The sequence below is a fragment of the Panthera leo genome, chromosome D3 (assembly GCF_018350215.1).
Source record: "Panthera leo isolate Ple1 chromosome D3, P.leo_Ple1_pat1.1, whole genome shotgun sequence".
Classification (NCBI taxonomy): Eukaryota; Metazoa; Chordata; class Mammalia; order Carnivora; family Felidae; genus Panthera; species Panthera leo.
Window position 1 is genome coordinate 8352589 of NC_056690.1, and position 18416 is coordinate 8371004.

The 18416-nt window shown below is 40.4% G+C and overlaps 1 protein-coding gene across 1 annotated transcript; it reads right to left on the reverse strand.

Annotated features, from left to right (window-relative positions):
* Positions 1–8405: 8405 nt before the first annotated feature.
* Positions 8406–17847, reverse strand: ARPC3 (actin related protein 2/3 complex subunit 3). Its single transcript, XM_042910838.1, has 7 exons — positions 17739–17847; positions 15487–15586; positions 12494–12570; positions 10613–10681; positions 9643–9769; positions 9199–9293; positions 8406–8722 (listed from the first exon to the last, which is right to left on the reverse strand). Exons 1-7 carry the CDS (start codon positions 17742–17744, stop codon positions 8660–8662), a joined length of 537 nt encoding a protein of 178 aa, XP_042766772.1. The 5' UTR covers positions 17745–17847; the 3' UTR covers positions 8406–8659.
* Positions 17848–18416: the final 569 nt, after the last annotated feature.

Here is an 18416-nt window from a genome sequence, read left to right on the forward strand (position 1 = left end):
CTGATAGGCATGGCCCATGGCGGTGTAAAAAAACTTCAATAGCAATATAAGACAGCCAGATAATGATTTGGAGGGAGGTCTTTTCTTAAAAATGTTTTCTTTATATTTTATTTCATAGCATGATAGTTACAACTTAAAGTTGCATGTTTTTTAAAATGTAATTTATTGTCAAGTTGGCTAACATACAGTGTGTAAGGCGTGCTCTTGGTTTTTGGGGTAGATTCCCGTGGTTCATGGTTTACGTACAACACCCAGTGCTCATCCCAACAAGTGCCCTCCTCAATGCCCATCACCCATTTTCCCCTCTTCCCCACCCCCTCATCAACCCTCAGTTTGTTCTCTGTATTTAAGAGTCTCTTATGGTTTGTCTCTCTCCCTCTCTGTTTGTAACTGTTTTTTTCCCCTTCCCTTCCCCCATGGCCTCTGTTAAGTTTCTCAAGATCCACATATGAGTGAAAACATATGATATCTGTCTTCCTCTGACTGACTTATTTCACTTAGCATAATACCCTCCAGTTCCATCCACATTGCTGCAAATGGCAGGATTTCATTCTTTCTCACTGCCAAGTGGTATTCCATTGTATATATAAACCACATCTTCTTTATCCATTCATCAGTTGGTGTACATTTAGGCTCTTCCCATAATTTGGCTATTGTTGAAAGTGCTGCTATAAACATTGGGGTTCATGTGCCCCTATGAATCAGCACTCCTCTATCTTTTGGATAAATTCCTAGTAGTGCAATTGCTGGGTTGTAGGGTAGTTCTATTTTTAATTTTTTGAAGAATCTCCACACTGTTTTCCAGAGAAGCTGCACCAGTTTGCATTCCCACCAACAGTACAAGAGAGTTCCCATTTCTCACATCCTCGCCAGCATCTGTTGTTTCCTGAGTTGTTAATTTCAGCCATTCTGACCGGTGTGAGGTGGTATCTCATTGTGGTTTTGATTGGTATTTCCCTGATGATGAGTGATGTTGAGCATCTTTTCAAGTGTCTGTTAGCCATCTGGATGTCTTCTTTGGAAAATTGTCTATTCATGTCTTCTGCCCATTTCTTCACTGGATTTTTTGTTTTTTGGGTGTTGAGTTTGGCAAGTTCTTTATAGATTTTGGATGCTAACCTTTTATCCGATATGTCATTTTCAAATGTCTTTTCCCATTCTGTTGGTTGCCTTTTAGTTTTGTTGATTGTTTCCTTTGCAGTGTAGAAGCTTTTTATCTTGATGAGGTCCTAATAGTTCATTTTTGCTTTTATTTCCCTTGTCTTTGGAGACGTGTCAAGAAGACGTTGCTGTGGCCGAGGTCAAAGAGGTTGTTGCCTGTTTTCTCCTGCAGGGTTTTGATAGTTTCCTATCTCACATTTAGGTTCATCCATTTTGAGTTTATTTTTGTGTTTGGGGTAAGAAAGTGGTCCAGTCCAGTTTCATTCTTCTGCATGTTGCTGTCCAGTTCTCCTAGCACCATTTGCTAAAGAGACTTTTTTTTTTCCCATTGGATACTCTTTCCTGCTTTGTCAAAGATTAGTTGGCCATTAGTCTATGTGTAAAAGTCTTTTTTTTTTAAGTTTATTTATTTTGAGAGAGACGAGCACGAGAAGGGGAGGGGCAGAGAGACAGGGAGAGAGAGAATCCCAAGCAGTCTCCCTGTTGTCAGCACAGAACCCTATATGGGCCTCAATCCCATGAACCGTAAGATCATGAACTGAGCTGAAAGAGTTGGATGCTTAACAGACTGAGCCACCCAGGCGCCCCTAGAGAGAAATCTTAAGAGGACCTGTGATGAAATGGCAAATGAGTGATTTGTTTTTTAAAACACACTGAGAAACAAGAACTTGAACATATACACCAATGTTCATTACAGCATTATTCATAATGGTGAAAAGGTAGAGACAACCCACCAACAGATGAATGGATTAAAAAAAAATGTGGTCCATCTATTCAATGGATTATTATTCAGCCATAAAAAAGGACTGGGTTCTGATAAGTATTACAATATAGATGAACCCCTAAAACATCAAGCTAAGAAGCTAGTGACAAAGGGACAAGTATTGTATGATTCACCTTATATGAAATATCTAGGATAAGCAAATCCAGAGACAGAAAAGCAGATTGGAGGTTACCAGGGGTTAAGATGAAGGGGCATGGGGAGTTCTTTAATGGGTACAGAGTTTCTGTTTGGGGGGATAAGAAAGTTTTGGAAATAGATAGTGGTGATGGTTGCACATTATTAGTATAATTAATGCCACCAAATTACATACTTAAAATGGCTAAAAAGGAAGATTTTATGTTACATGTAAAAATCAATAATATGCTAAAAAACATTGAATTGTATACTCTAAATGGGTGAATTATATGAAATTTAAATTGTGTTTCAATAAAACTGTTTAAAACAGCACTTGAGAGTTAAGTGAAGAAACTATGGAATGGCTTGGAAAGAAAAAAAGAGCAGGAAAAATGATAGTTGCTCAGGCAAATAGTTCTCACAGTGATAGATAAAAGCAAAATGGTGCCCTGGTGTGGAAAATCTGTCCTGCTGTCTTGCTAATAGAATAAAGTTGAAAGTTCTAAGCTTGACCCTGGTTCTCAAAAAATGTGCGACACACCTCCTGCTATGGCACCTTCTTCCCTATCATGTTCTTTGCCCTAAGATTTCCTTCACGGCAGGCTCGGTCATACCACATAGCTGGCTCAATACCCTTTTCTCATCAAGCCTGCTCACTCTGGCTCACTTGTTCTAAAGTCAGTTAAATGCCATCTACACTAAACTGATCTTAGCTATAACAGTCTCTGAGCTCCTATAGCACTGGGCAGTAATGCCAATCTCTCAGGGTTTCTTGGTTCTATCTTGTTGCACACGTTTCTCGTGACATAGTTAAATCTTGGAGAGGAGAGTTCATATTTACATTTCCTGTACATCCTTTCAGTAGCTGGCACAGCGGAATGAATACAGCAATCTCCCAATCTTGTTGCCCAAATGCAGCAAACTTCTTATAATGGCCAGGAGGGACAGCCTTGGATTCAAAAAGACTCAGGTTTTTTTTTTTTTTTTTTTTTTTTAATGTTTATTTTTGAGAGAGAGTGCGAGAGAGCGTACAAGTAAGGGAGGGGCAGAGAAAGAGAGGGGAACAGATGATCCAAGGCAGGCTCTGTGCTGACAGCAGAGAGCCCAATGCAGGGCTCAAACTCACGAACCGCGAGATCATGACCTGAGCTGAAGTCGGACACCCAACCTACTGAGCCACCCAAAGTGCCCCAAGACTCAGGCTTAATCACCATTTCTGCCAACTTCCAGGTGTGTGTTTGGTCAAGTTACTTAATTTCTGTACATTTCAGCTTCTTCACCTGGAAAAGGGGAAAATACTTGTATCTGCCACAACAGTTCTTGCAAGGGTTAAAGAGAATTTTAAAATGTGAAGTGTTTAGCATATTGCCAAATCACCTGTAAATTGGAGCTGTGGTGTAAAAGCAAAGAAGAAAACCATGACTGATGATTTATCTCAACATCAACACAGAACAGATGTAGTCCTAACATTATACTTTCCTAATGGAATGTTCTTCCAAATTTCTATAAACAAAATGAAGGGAGAAACAAACCAAATGGCTTTTGGTATAGTCGTATCACGTCCCTTTTGGACAAGGCTCTGAACTCGTTAAGGTTTTCAGTACTCATAATTTTGGAGAAAAGGAAAATGCAAAATAATTCTCATAAATCTTGTTTGAGTATTTCCATGTACTGCAATCTTCCTACACATATGATGGCAATTAGTGGCATATTAAAAATGATAAGTGTAAACAGGATGCTTAAGAAAAAAACAAGGTGATTGTTGTCCTTTCCTCGTTTTTGGCTAATGTTAATTTTTTCTAGTATTTGGTCCTCTACCAATATTTTTTTATTACTTAAAAAAAGATTTTATTTTTAAGCAATTTCTATGCCCAACTTGGGGCTTGAACCTATAACCCCGAGGTCAAAGTCGCATGCTTTACTGACTGAGCCAGCCAGGTGCCCCTACATATCTTTTTTTAAAAAGGCGTTTTCTCCCTTAAGGTACCGTACATATGACTGAATTATAGTATGCATCACTTAGAAGGGACACATCTTTGTAATTTTGTTTCTACTCCGCGGTAATCATTGTTAACAGTTTGGTGTGTGTACTCCCATAGTTTTTCCTGGAGTGTGTATGATTAAATCAATGAGGATGGAATCACATTACAATACTGTCCTTTTTTTGTTTTGGTTTTTTATACTGAGGTATAGTCCCATGATGGGATAGACTGAGTCCTTTGTTATTTTTAATGACTGCATATTTCATTTTCTGCAGGTACCATATGTTATCCAATTCTCTATTATAAGACAACTGAATTATTTCCAGGTGTGTGTGTGTGTTTCGGCATTCAACAATGCTTGAAGTTGAGTTGCTGGATCAAGAAGAATGAACATTTAAAACTCTGATACAATTTTAAAAAGAAAACAAAAGAAAATATAATTATTACAAAATTACCTTCCCTAAAGAGCATGTACACCTTGTAACAATCTTCTTTTAATGTTGGCATTACATTTTGATGAAAGCTGTATCTTAAAATCTACTGTGCTACACTTCATGTATAATTTATTTTGGATTCTTTGGAAACTGTTCTCTTAGATACATTAAAAAAAACAAAACCAAACTCCTATAATATAGCACCAATGGAAAGGTTTTAGAAGCCAAGTTTTAGTTCTTCTTGTCTCTGATCCCCCTGCTGACACTTACAGAACAGGCACCATAGTGATTTGTTGCTAGTACAAAGGTTCCATAATTTAAAAAACAAATCAAAAAACCCTCATCTGTTATAAACAACCCTTTAATCTTGATATGGATCACTGTGGCATTTTTTTTTTCTCTTTCTTTCTTCCCCTTACCTCCCTCCCTCTCTCTTTCTGACATGTCTCTGAGTTCCTTATAGAAATTCCAACCCAAACACCCAGAATTTGATTTTAGAAACCCTCTTTTGGCTTTTGTAACTCATACATTACAATTATATATAACCCATAACAATGTGGGAGTTAGGGGCACTGACCTTCCCCCGCCCAAGTTGAAAATCTGTATATTAACTTTTGACTCCTGAAAAACTTAACTATTAATAGCCTACTGTTGACTGGAAGCCTCATCGATACCATAAATAGTCAATTGACATGTATTCTGCATAAATATTTTATACAGTATTCTTATATAAAGCTAAAGAAAACCATAAGGAAAGTAACATTTACAGTACATTCTTGTAAAAAAATCTGCATACAAGTGGACCCAAGCAGTTTAAACTCATGTTTGGGGTCAACTCTTCTCTAGTTGATCAAGTAACACCATAAAGCTCCAGTTTTAATACAATTTTAAACTTAGTTCTGCTTCTATGTAGCTTTCCTTCTGTCCTTAATAGCACAACACAAATAACCAGGGTAGCAACACGCTCAGCTAAAATTTTCCTCTTTCCAGACTCCCTTGTAGCTACGCATGAAGGAGATATAGTACAAGTCTCCAGGCAGGATTTCTGGGAAGGATATTCAAGGTGGCACTCAGCTGGTATGCTCTCATGCTGTCCCCACTTCTTCTTAAGCCCAGAGATGCAGGAGCACCTAGAGGTGCTCTACATGTGGCACGTAAAGAAACGTAGACCAAGAAAACTGGAGGAGCCTGGATCTCCAATGACCTCTTTAAATGGCTGCCCCATTCAGGGACTACTTCTAGATTCAAAAGAAAAAACAAGACCCCCACCACCACCCAAGGCACTGTAAATTGGGTTTTCTGGGCTCGTGGCCAAATACAATCCCAACGTAGATACAGAAACAACTGCCTCTTAAAATAAAAGCCAAACACATATGGGCTCGATAGAGCTGGCAGTGCAATAACTTTATGTCCAAAGGACTCAAGGCCTTTTCTGAATCATCTAACTTATAACTTTAACATACCAGGAAATACATGGTCCCATAAGTATTTGTAATAACTCATGATGGCTACTTTTATCAGCCAAATAATGAAAACCTCTTAAATGCTAAAAAATTGGCCAAATAGAAAAGTGAATGTCACATAAGGATAGACAATAGAATCCAGAAATAAACCCATACATTTATGGTCATTTTTGACAAGAGAGCCAATTCAAAAGGAAAAGGATAGCCTTTTCCACAAATGTACTGTAACAAATAGCCATGTCCCAAAGAATAAAGCTGGGCCTCTACCTTACATCATATATAAAAGGAAACTCAAAAAGGATCAGAAACCCAAATGTAAGAGCTAAAGGTATAAAACACTTAGGAAATCATTACTTAGGTGTGAAATGATGTTTTGGAATATACAATAATTTTTTAATAAAAAACATTTTTTTAATGTTTATTTTTGAGAGAGAGAGAGAGACAGAGAGAGCACGATCTAGGGAGGGGAAGGAGGAGAGAGGGGGAGGGAGAGGGGGAGAGAGAGAGAGAGAGAGAGAGAGAGAGAGAGAGAGAGAGAATCTAAAGCAGGCTCCAGGCTCTGAGCTGTCAGCACAGAGCCCGACCGGGGGCTTGAACCCACAAACCACAAGATCATGACCTGAGCCGGACGCTTAACCAACTGAGCCACCCAGGCGCCCCTACAATAGTTTTTTAGATATGACACCAAAAGCACAAGCCACCAAAGGAAAAAAAAAAAAAAAAAGACTATAGACATAGGAGCAAGTTTCCACAAATCGTATATGTGATAAGGGTCTAGAATTCAGAATATAAAGAACTCCTGCAACTCAACAACTAAAAGATAAAAAAAAAAAAGTAAAAACGGGGCAAAGAATTTGAATAAGCATTTCTCCAAAGAAGATATACAAATGGCCAATATCTACATGAAAAGATGCTCAACATCATTAGTTATTAGAGAAATACATACCGAAACCACAATGAGATAAAACAGTACAGTTTTAGGAGATACTGCTTCATGCCTATCCGGATAGTTATAAATAAGGCACAAGTGTTGGAGAGGACATAGAGAAATTAGAACTCTTACTCCTTGCTATTGGAAATGTAAACTGGTGCAGCCACTGTGGAAAAAGTCTCCCAGTTCTTCAGAAAGCTAAACATAGTGTGATTCAGTAATCCCACTGGTAGGTATATAACCAAGAGAAATGGAAACATATATCCACACAAAAATTTGTACAGGAATGTCCCTGGCAACATTGTTCCTAACAGCCCATAAGTGGAAACAACCCAGATGTCCATAAACTGATGCATGGAAAAACAAAATGGGATATACACACGCGCACGCGCGCACACACGCGCGCGCACACACACACACACACACACACACACACACACACACACACGATGGACATACAGTGGAGTATTATTCAGCCATAAAAAGGAATGAAGTATTGATATAGGTTAAAATATAGATGAATCTTGAAGACATTATGCTAAGTAAAAGAAGCCAGATACAAAAGGACAAATATTGTTTGATCCCTCTTATATGAGATGCCAGGATAGGCAAATTCAGAGATTGAGAGTAGATTAGAGATTATCAGGAGCTGGATATTACAGTCACTGGTGGTTTTAAGTGTTGCTGTTTGGAGTACCGAGAAAGTTTTGGAAATAAACAGTGGTGATGGTTGCAAGTATTGTGAATGTAATCAATACCAGTGAGCTACACACTTAAAAATGGTTGAAATGGGGCGCCTGGGTGGCTCAGTCAGTTAAGTGTCTAACTCTTGATTTCAGCTCAGGTCATGATCTCACGATTCATGGGATCGAGCCCCATGCCAACCTCTGCGCTGGGAGCATGGCACCTGCTTGGGATTCTCTCTTCTCTCCCTCTCCTCCCCTGCTTGTACTTGCTCTCTTTCAAAATAAAGAACTAAACTTAAAGAAAATGGTTGACATGCTAATGTTATACGTTTTACCACAATAAAGAAAAAGAAAAAAGGAATGGAGTACTGTTACTGTAACATGGATGAACCTTGAAAATGTCAATTCTAAGAAGCCAGGACACAAAAGGCCACATGCTGTATGATCCCTTGTTGTGAAATATCCAGAAAAGGCAAATCCATAGACAGAAACTACATCACTGGTTGCCAGGGAATGATGGGGTGGGGAGAGGAAAAGAATGGTTGGGGGGGTGACCACCACTGAATTGTACACTTTATTATTATTTTTTAATTATTATTTTTTAATGTTTATTTATTTTTGAGAGAGAAAGAGAGCATGAGCAGGGGAGGGGCAGAGAGAGAGCTGTCAGCACAGAGATTGACGCGGGGCTTGAACCCACAAACCATGAGATCATGACTTGAGTGGAAGTTGGACGTTTAACCAACTGAGCCACCCTGGCATGCCATGAATTGTACACTTTAAAAGAGTGAATATTAGCTCGAAAAAATTTTAAGTGAATGTCAAAGATAAGCAATAAAGTGTTTTGACATGGAATGTTAGAAATTTCTTTATTATTACCTATTCTTATTAAGCACCAGCTTAATAACACAGAAAATTTCAAATCACCCTTCGACAACCCATTCTTCTCCCCACCACCCTAATTCTTGATAAAGAGCTCTTCAAGTGAAGACATGCTCTCTTCTCTCTTCCGTATAAAACTTTATCAAATAAAGGCAAAGAACTGTGTACATCTTGCTGTAAAATGCTGCCCGTGGCTGTGGGAAGTGTCTGCCCAGGCTCCTTTTACTGTCCAGGTCCTGAAAGACTCTTGTTCATGAACTGTCTCTTCACAAAGCAAGTCCACCACTAACAAGAGGAGATAAAACAGAATGGATAGTGGGTGTCAAATCACCATGCAAGTTCAAGATAAGGTCAGAATATTAATTTATGTAATAACAAAATGTAATCTTGGCCTGACATCTCTTACGTTATAAACTTCTTGAAAACACATGTAAAAAAGGTTTTTTTGACTCACAAATCAGTCAAAATTATGGTGACAAAAAAATGTAATACATTCAAGATATCTCACACAGAAAATCTGCCCTGTGGGTTTACAATGCCCTAACAGAAGAACATACAACCAAAAATGTTTATTGTATGCAATTCATTATTCACTGTGACTCACTGAACCCCTACTATGTACTAGGCACATACTCAAAGTTAAGCAGCACTGCAATGCACAGACTAAAATATTCTTGCAAGGGAAGACCTTAGTTTATTTAATAGTAGCTGCACGATAAAAGGTTATTTATCAACTAAGTAGGTAAAGAAGAGGGTCTTACCTTGCTAGGTTTATCATTCTGAGGGTCAAAAACTTTCTCACAAAGTCTCAGTCCAGTCTCTTGTCTCAGCTGCTGTAAGTAGGCCCTCATCACCTCTAAAATAAGGAGCCAGGAGAAAAATAAGAAAAATCCTGTCTGAGAATGCATCCCCAATGTGTGCTGGTTGCTGGACAGTGACCTTGGTAATACATTTCTACACATTCAGACAAGATATGAAATAGAAATGACAGTCCAGTGGTTTTATAACTATTCTGGTTCAAAGGATTCTCTACATGTTATATTTGTTGCCAAGAATCTTTTGTGAGAGTTACTGGTAAGATAGTATCTGTGCTAATGATTCTACTCTCAACCTGTACACCAATCAAGACAAAGAAAGGAGGGGGTAAATAATCAAATGGAGAAAATCTTGTGCCATAGAGAGGGAGGTGGAAACCCTGTTCTTACCATCCTCCTGTTTGTTTGCAGGTTTGGCATAAATTGCATTAAGTGGAAAACCAGGCTCTCCAGGAATGGGAAAATTAGTGATTCCCAGGGTATACATTTCTTTCTCACCTTGGCTTTTGGAATTGCACTAAAAAAAAAAAAAAGAAAAAGAAAAAAAATTATACACACACACATATTTTACAGAGAAAAGGATAATAACATCCAATTTGTAATTTTTTAGTCTAAGTAGATGTGGCTGGGATTACTAATGTTTTTGGGTGCCCTTCTGCATTCTGGGAAGCCTCTAGGCCCCTCCCCAGAATAATGTTTTAAATGACTAAAACTACAAAATTACAAAAGAAATCATTTATAGTCAAACACAATAATTACAATATTAAAAAGCCAAATTTATGACATACTCCTACAGGCACTTCTTTATTAATGCACTGCATGACAAGATCCAGGCAGGGGCCTAATAACTAAAATATGAAGTAGTAATGAGTGAAAATAAAATTTCAAAACATCTTCAACTCTGAATATAATAGGAAAATGTTGTGATTTCTACTGAAGAAAAAGTCACAGGTACAGCTTATGCTACTGTGGGTTGTTGCCTACATTAATAATTACAGTAAATGCTAAATTTCAGTTACAAGTTAGTGAAAAGAAAGATGTAATCTTTTTCCCTCTCAAGCTCATGAACCCTTGAATTATATCCTTGGACCCCAGGTTAACAACCTCTGAGCCAAGAGTTTAAAAGAAAGATTTCTGTCTCGGGAAGATACACGCAATGCCTTAAAACACCACACCCTTATCTTCTCATTAGTCAACTAAATTATAGGTTTAGAATCCACATTCAGATTTTCCTCTTGGGTCCGGGCTCTAAGAGAAAGTACTACTTGTCCTTAAAGTCTCAACAAGTCCAGATGGCTAAGCAGGTGAACATGTGTTAGTACTGTGTTTTCCAGATAGACAATCATCCAAGCTTAATTACCTTTTGGAGTTTCTTCAGACACTCAGAAATATAGAGAGTTATATATATCAAGGTTCTATCAGCTTCATTCTGCAGGGGTGGGGCGGGGGTGGGAACACAGAAGTTAAAAACAGTCCTGATTAAAACATAACAATCACGTGCAATAAAAATTCAAGCTTTGTCTTTTGAGCATCAACTGAAAGCTGCAAGTATAGTTCCTATAGCACCAAAAGTTGCCATTCTCCAAATGCAGTCTTCTCGGGCCACTGGTGTGTCTGCTCCTAGGGAGGGAGCTGCCTGTTGCCATCCTGAGCTGTGTGGCTGTTTTTGTTCACCTTGGCTGCCCTCATCCCTGCATTCCCCTTGCCTCTCAGTCCCCGGGAAGCTGTGCCAACAGCACCTCCCTCCGTGTAGGAAGGAGAGTTACTAGAGCTGCCTGGAAAACCTGAGGTGCACCATATGGTCAGCTAATCTTTAAAGCTCTTTCACTTCAGAGTCTCTGCCGAGAACAAAAGCCTTTATGACTTTAAAGGAGGAACAGCTATTTCATGTGTGTCTTGTTTTTTTTTTTTTTTTATGTTTGTTTATTTTTGAGCAAGTGAGAGAGACAGAGCACAAGCAGGGGAGGGGCAGGGAGAGAAGGAGACACAGAATCTGAAGCAGACTCTAGGCTCCAGGCTGTCAGCAGAGAGCCCGACAGGGGACTTGAACTCTGGAACTGTGAGATCATGACCTGAGCTGAAGTTGGACGCTTAACCAACTGAGTCACCCAGGCACCCCTTCATGTGTCTTGTTCTTAAAGAGCTTCATGAGCCCACCTCTTGATCTAATTAAAAGGAAAATGTGAGGATTGGATGTTGAGCAAATGTGGCACATACTTCAGGTTAAATCTGGCACAGATCTACAGTCTAAAAAAAACCAAATTACACATGTCCTTTTTTTTAAGATTATATGACTCAGAAGAATGAAATGTGGCAGAATTACATTTATTTACACCTATTACAAACATAACACTTAGACCGTATATTAAATACAGAATACGTTGAGAGTATCACAGGACAGTTAGACTACAATTTCTAGACCAAGAGTCTACAAAGATTTTCACACCCTGATTCCAAAAGGTCAAAGTTTGGCAAGGAGAGGCTGAAGTTCCATATTCTAGAATGTTATCAATAAAAGTTGTTGACATTCCTGTAACTTGCTCATAGAAGGAACTCAGAAAAGTTCCTTTTTATTTTGTTTCCATCTCCCCCTCTCCTTTTCTGCCACCTTCCTTCTACCTTCCTCTTGACCCCGTTCCTCACAAGAACTAAGAGCAGAAAGGAGAAAAGGGTAGTCAAGGGAAGGACCAGGATCAGTGAAGTTTCTTTATTGCTCCATTTCAGGTCCAGGACACAGAAGTATATAAAAATACCGTATCATGTAGGATTTTTTAGTTTTGGACTGGCACACAGTAGGAGCTTTACTAATGCTGATAATAAATAAAAATGTCCAGATGATGGGTTGGCAGACTTCCTCTGTAAAGGACCAGATATTAAATATTTTAGGTTTTGTAGGCCAGGCTTTGTCACAACTGCGCAACCCAGCTGCTGTGGAGTGAATGCAGCCATAGACAATATCTTAAAAAATGTACGTGGCTGTGTTCTAATAAAACTTTATTTGTAAAAAGAGGCAGGGGGCCAGATTTGGCCCTCAGGCTGTAGTTTGCTGACACATGGTACAGACTTTGGAGGAAAAATGAGAAACTAATGTTGATATAGGGTCTAATATTAGGCATTATTCTGGGTTTTTAAAGTCATACAATCTCATTCAATTTTATTTACTCCTCAGAACCCTGACTGCCAGGTAGATTATTATCCCTACCAGAAAACCAAATTAAATATTAAAAGCTCTGTACTTTACCTTAATCTCATAGTTTTTGAAGAAAACATTGGCCTTGAAGTAATAGATGGCTTCATCCACAATATCTGTATCTTTTGCTAAGGAGGACACAAGGGGAAGAAGGCAGAGAACATTAGCCAAATGCGAAAATAACACTTAGAAAAAAAACCCCAGTTCAACGGTCAAAAGTCTTGGTGTGAGGGGCGCCTGAGTAGCTCTGTCGGGTAAGCATGTGACATTGACTCAGGTCATGATTTCATGTTTCATGGGTTTAAACCTTGCACCTGGCTTGGTGCTGACAGCACGGAACCTGCTTGGGATATTCTCTCTCTCCCTTTCTCTCAAAACAAATAAACAAACTTAAAAATGGAGTTGAATAAAATGAGGCTGAGACATGAGGTCTTTAGAAACAATTTCTAGAAAAATCAGTATGTACATGGTTTATTATTTTTTTAAAAAAGCTTGCTATTTTTTAAAGGTTTATTTAAAACAGAGAGAGAGGGAGGGAGAGGGAGGGAGAGGGAGGGAGGGAGAGGGAGGGAGGGAGGGAGAGGGAGGGAGGGAGGGAGGGAGGGGCAGAGAGAGACAGGGAGAGAGAGAGAATCTCAAGCAGCCTCTGCTGTCAGCACAGAGCCTGACCTAGGGCTTTATCTCAAGACCTGGACGCTTAACCGACTGAGCCACCCAGGCATCCCCATGGTTTATTCTTATAGTTTTATTGTTTTTATAAAAAATATACTCATTAGAAACAAATTAATCACAGAAAAATATTTTACTGTCACCCTAAATCTCACTCCCTGGAAATAACTACTATTAACATTTGGTGAACATCATTCCAGACGTTTTTCTCAATGGGTTTATAAAAATAGACTGAGACACAGACTAACTTTGATAAAATGCTATTTAAAACTAAAAACTATTCAATGTAATTTCATTTGAATTTACATACTGCAGTTTCAGGGGAAAAAATCTCAATTGTCATTTAGGAACACACTGGGCTCATGTATATATCTTTCTATGAAAACGATGACTTCATATATACTTGTACAAGCTGTTTTAGGTGGTTAGAGACTGAGAAAAGCCAGAAACACTGTTGTGACAAAGACAGATCTCTTTATACAATTTCTTTGGCAGTTTTTTATTTTCCTTTTCTTATTTTAAGAAGGTCAAAATCCCAGGGTCTTGATATCCGGCAGCTGGTTGCAGAAATGCACAGACTGTTGTTATTTTTTTTTTCCCAGAGACAGTTATTTATATTTCTTGTCCATGACTGCTATCCCTCTCACACAGTAGAAATGCAAGGTAATCCTGAAGGTTGAATCCTGTGTGATTCAGCTGACTTTAATGCTGCTTGTTCCCCTGCTAAAAAATTTCAACATAATTCTAACTCTAGACTCTGTGTTCTCCCAATCTATTTTCTTATCTAGAGAAAAGGAAACTTCCTCAAAAGATTCAATATTGTTTATAAAACCAGTTAGGTCTTCTAAATGTAAAACTGTGGGGGGTGGGGAATGGGTTACAAGATTTAGAAGCATGTCTGGCACAAAAAAGTGTTCAAAAGCTATCTGTTGAATGTCAAAAAAATTTTTTTGGTTCTGAAAGAGGGGTTGGGGGAGGCCATGCACAAGCGGAGGGGAGGAGCAGAGGTAGAGAAAGAGGATCTTAAATTTAAGTAGGCTCTACCCTTGGTGAAGAGCGTGACATGGGGCTCAATCCCATGACCTGGGATCACAACCTGATCTTGAGCTGAAATCAAGAGTTGGTCGCTCAACCATCTGAGCCAGCCAGGTGCCCCATAAATAAATTAATTTGATTAATGCTACCTATTATTTAGCTCACAGCACAGGCTTGTACTCCTTCCTAATTCTCATTCAGGTCTAATCCTGTCTCCTGAGGAAGAGTATCCCTGTTTACAGAAGTCACAAAGATCTGGTTTCTAGGGGCCCCCTTCTCCCTTAAGGGCCCAGGAAATGTTGCAAAGGTGGTAACTAGATACACTCCATCCCTGGTCAATTACATTTTCTAATCTGCTACATGTATTTTGTAACCATCTGAAAAGGCTGCTTCTCAAGGAATCTGGGCCAACATTGATTCTTATTCTTTCTTTGCACTGTAATTCTTTTCTTTTATGCTATTTTTCTTCTTTTTGGTCTTTTATTTTTTCCCATCTGTTCCTTTTTCTTCATCTCAGAATCAAGTAAAAACTATGGCAACTCACCAAATTTATTGAGTTTACTGAGTTTTCCACTGGTGTTGAAAACAAAATTAAGAAGAGGTCAAGTCAAATAGTCTGGCAGAGGAATGGAGACCAGGTCAGTACAAAATTGACAGTGAAAACTATGGTGTTAGAAACCCAAAATGGAAATCACTGCAGATGCTTTCTGGGTACAGGGAAACCCTGTCTAATACAATACAAATCACACTGTTGGCAGAACATCTCAGAATGTGTCAGAAGAGTCTAAAAGAATGGGGCTTTCTAAACAGTAAGAAATGGTTCAAAAAAAGAGAAAGTGAGTACCAAGAAAGAAAGCAAAGATCTAAAATTCAGAAAAACAAGAGAAAGAATGTGCAATGTTATAGAGGGCACGTAAGATTTAAGATCGAAGTACTACTGAAAATGAAGATACTGAAGAATGAATAAAGGAAGTAGGATTGAATGGGAGAAGGGGTTAAAACGTTGTTTTTTTTTTTTTTTTTCTCCCAGCCTTAAGACAGAGGAAGGATGGGGACATGTCATTCTACAGAAATATCAGCATTAAATCACTTTGTAAGAACTGACAGTGGGATGACTGTCATCCTCTTCCCTCTCAACAAAATATCCTGGAGAACTCAGCAGCAATAATACACTTGATCTTGAAAGGCCTAGAATGCAATATCCACCAAGCATAGAGAAAATACAAGAGCAATCTGAGACCGAGGACCGAACTAAGACTTTGCCTGACTTGAAAACGTCCGAGGATTGCTAGTTGTTTCCTACTAAAATCTGAAAATAATGGAAAGAAGTTTCGACTTACTCTCTCTAGGGGCGGGTCCTTTGAACTGACTTCTGATAGGCAACAGTGCCATGTTTCCAATGAGTTTGGTATCGGGGTCCATGAGAGAAGAGTGGTAAGCCTGTTGTGGCAAGCCAGGTAAGAATACGGAAACAGAAAGAGAGCAAATGTCAGCGGGGCAGACAAGCAACATTTCTCCAGAGGAAACAAGAATAACCCACCCAAGACTAACTAGGGGAGGGGGAAAAAGGGATGGCAGCAGCAATGGTCTGGAGCTGGCTCTTACTGGCTCATGAAAACGGGATGTTATACATTTTGAGGAATTTTGACAAATTTGGAAGTAAGCTGGTTGTTAAACACAGCTGTTACTAAAAATTATATAAATTTGCAACTAAGTTATAGTAAAAACAAAGGTAATAAGTACTCAAAATTCATTACTTTCTATTTTTAAAAATTATTTCACTATGGTCTATGGTCTTAAGGTTATTTATAACTTTTCTATCTTTGCAGTATAAATACTATGTAATGGTGTGCTATTGGGCATCTTCCAAGTTCATGTTCAGTGACATCACATTTGTAACCGGTGGAAGTCTTTATGCTACAAAGATAGGCAAACACGAAAAAATCAGGGGTACGCCCCCCCCCTTCCCCAAGCTATTGTTAAACCAGAACCCAAGCAGTGGCTTTTCAGTTCTGCCACTTCCTGGCTGTGTGTTTGACCAAGACATCACTTTTCTTCTCTTAGCCTATTTCCGAATTTACAAAATGAAGAGTTATCTACTGCCTTCAGCGGGTAGGTGTGGGTTAAAGGAGCAGGGGAAACCACACTTATGAACGCAATTTGTACGCTGATTCCGAGTTCTGCTTTTTACAAGATGTCTGTCTTTCGGTAACTCAAGAAGGGCCCCATTCATATATTCACTCATTCACCGAATGATAACCAAACACCTTCTATGTGCAAGGCATGGTGATAAAATGGTAAGAAAGACCAGTGTGATCTCTGTCCTTGAAGAACTTTCAGCCCAATGGGGGACAGGGAAGTCCAGGAACGAGCACAGGACTTTAAAGTCCTAGCTTAAAATCTAGCTTTACCATCCGTACACAACCTTGGGTAAGTTACTTAACTTCTCTGAGCCTCAATTTCCTCGTCTGCAAAATGGGAACAATGGGTTACTGTGAGGATTAAATGGGATAATTTACGTGCAGTGTGTAGCTCAGGGCCTGCCTGGCACACATCAGGAATCAAATGGTAGCTACAAGATTCATTAAAAATGTAACTGTGGCTGGCTCTTTTTTGTCACAGGTATGCTTCATCTAAAGCAGCCTCCACCCTCACCTCCACCAGCTGTCTTGTTACCCATCGATTTCCTTCATCGCGTTTGTCACTAAAACCGTCTTCTCTATTTACATTTACATGTTTATCTGTCTCCCCATTAGACTGTGACCTCGAGTGTAGGGGTTTGTTGGCCTTATTTACAGCTGTTAACAGTGCTTGGCAAGCAGCAGATGCTCAGTAATTTTTTTGTGTGAGTAATCACGTTATTGAACCTCCTTTTCCTCACCCGCAAAATGGAGACCATGATGGCGATAAATTTGCCCCACAAGACGGGCTGTCAGCAATGAAGGACAACCAGCCTACTATCAATTTTACTCCTACCCCGAGGCACACGAAAATAGAAACATCTGGTAACCAGGCGCCGACCCAGCGTCTGCTCTGGCGGCCCTACACCCAGCAGCCAAGTGTGGCCACCACGGCCGGAGCGACAGAGGGGGAGTCCGGGAAGTGGGGTATGACAGTGACAAGCAGCGGGAGTGATCCGCCCCGGGGGCTGAAGAGGAAGTGGGCCTGTGGGGGGTAGAAAAAGAGAAACCAGACCCTAGACTTGAGAATTGGGGGAGAAAAAAAAAAAAAAAAAAAAAAAAAAAAAAAGCACAGCCCTTGGCTTCTCGGCTCTAGTGAAGCTTTGGGGATCCTGCCGGAGTCCGGGGACACAGGAAGAACGAGAGAAGGGGTCGGCACTGGAACGAAAGGGGCGAAAGGGGCCGGGGCAGCCTCCTCTACACGCTCGGGGTCTCTGGCCCACTCTGCCGCGGCCCCGTCCCCGCTGGCCGACCCAATCCTACAGCGACAGGCCCCCTCTCCTCGCCTCTCCCCTTCTCAGGGCCCGCTTCCTCTCTGCCCTCCTCGGCCCGCTTCTCTCAGCTCACGCACGACTTCTCGCCGCTCTCCCCAGTTCTCGCCATCTCTCCACACCGCGACTTCGCCCCCTTACCGGCATCTTGGCGGCACCCGGTTTCAAGCTAGACCAGGAGGTTGGGGTTAGAGCGCTACGCTTCCGGTCCGGCGGCCCGGGCGGGGTAGGCGGAAGTGAGCCGGAAGGGGAGGGTGAGGGGAGGACGCGGCACTTCCGGTCTTGCTATCCCTCCGCTGAGGCGGCCGAGGCTCCGCAGGGAGGAAGGGACACCAGAGGGCACCCGAGCACTAGGCAGGGGCTCTGAATGCCGCGCATGTGCGTAAAGTGTGCGCGAAATGGAGCTGGGTCTTGGGTTACAGAATCCTAAGGATCAATCCCCTAAAAACTTTGCTTTTCCTCAAAGGTCGTTTCAGTGAAGCGTTCCCTAGATAACACTATTTTAATTTTTTTAATGTTTATTTTTGAGAGAGAGCGCAAGTGGCGTAGGGGCGGGGGGGGGGTACAGAGGATCTGTATTGACTGTGCTGACGGCAGCGAACCCCATGGGGGGCTTGAACTCAGGAACCCCACGAGATCATGACCTGAGCCCAAGTCGGATGCTCAAGGGACCGAGCCCAAGGGTCACACTATTTTAAGTTCGACCCCAATCCACTCCGCTGTGTCATCCTTATTTCTTTTAGCCACAGTTATGATTCTTTGGTTCTTTAGTTTACTTTTGGTATTTATTTCCCCATCCATGTGGACGTCAAAAAGGCA

Bases quoted from the DNA above. Each gene is read 5' to 3' on its own strand.
- ARPC3 (XM_042910838.1), bottom strand. The intron at 10,682-12,493 runs GTAAAGTACAGA...CCACCCCTGCAG, and splicing joins TCAAAAACTATGAGATTAAG to AATGAAGCTGATAGAACCTT. The intron at 9,770-10,612 runs GTAATTAAGCTT...TTTTTTTTTTAG, and splicing joins GTCTGAAGAAACTCCAAAAG to TGCAATTCCAAAAGCCAAGG.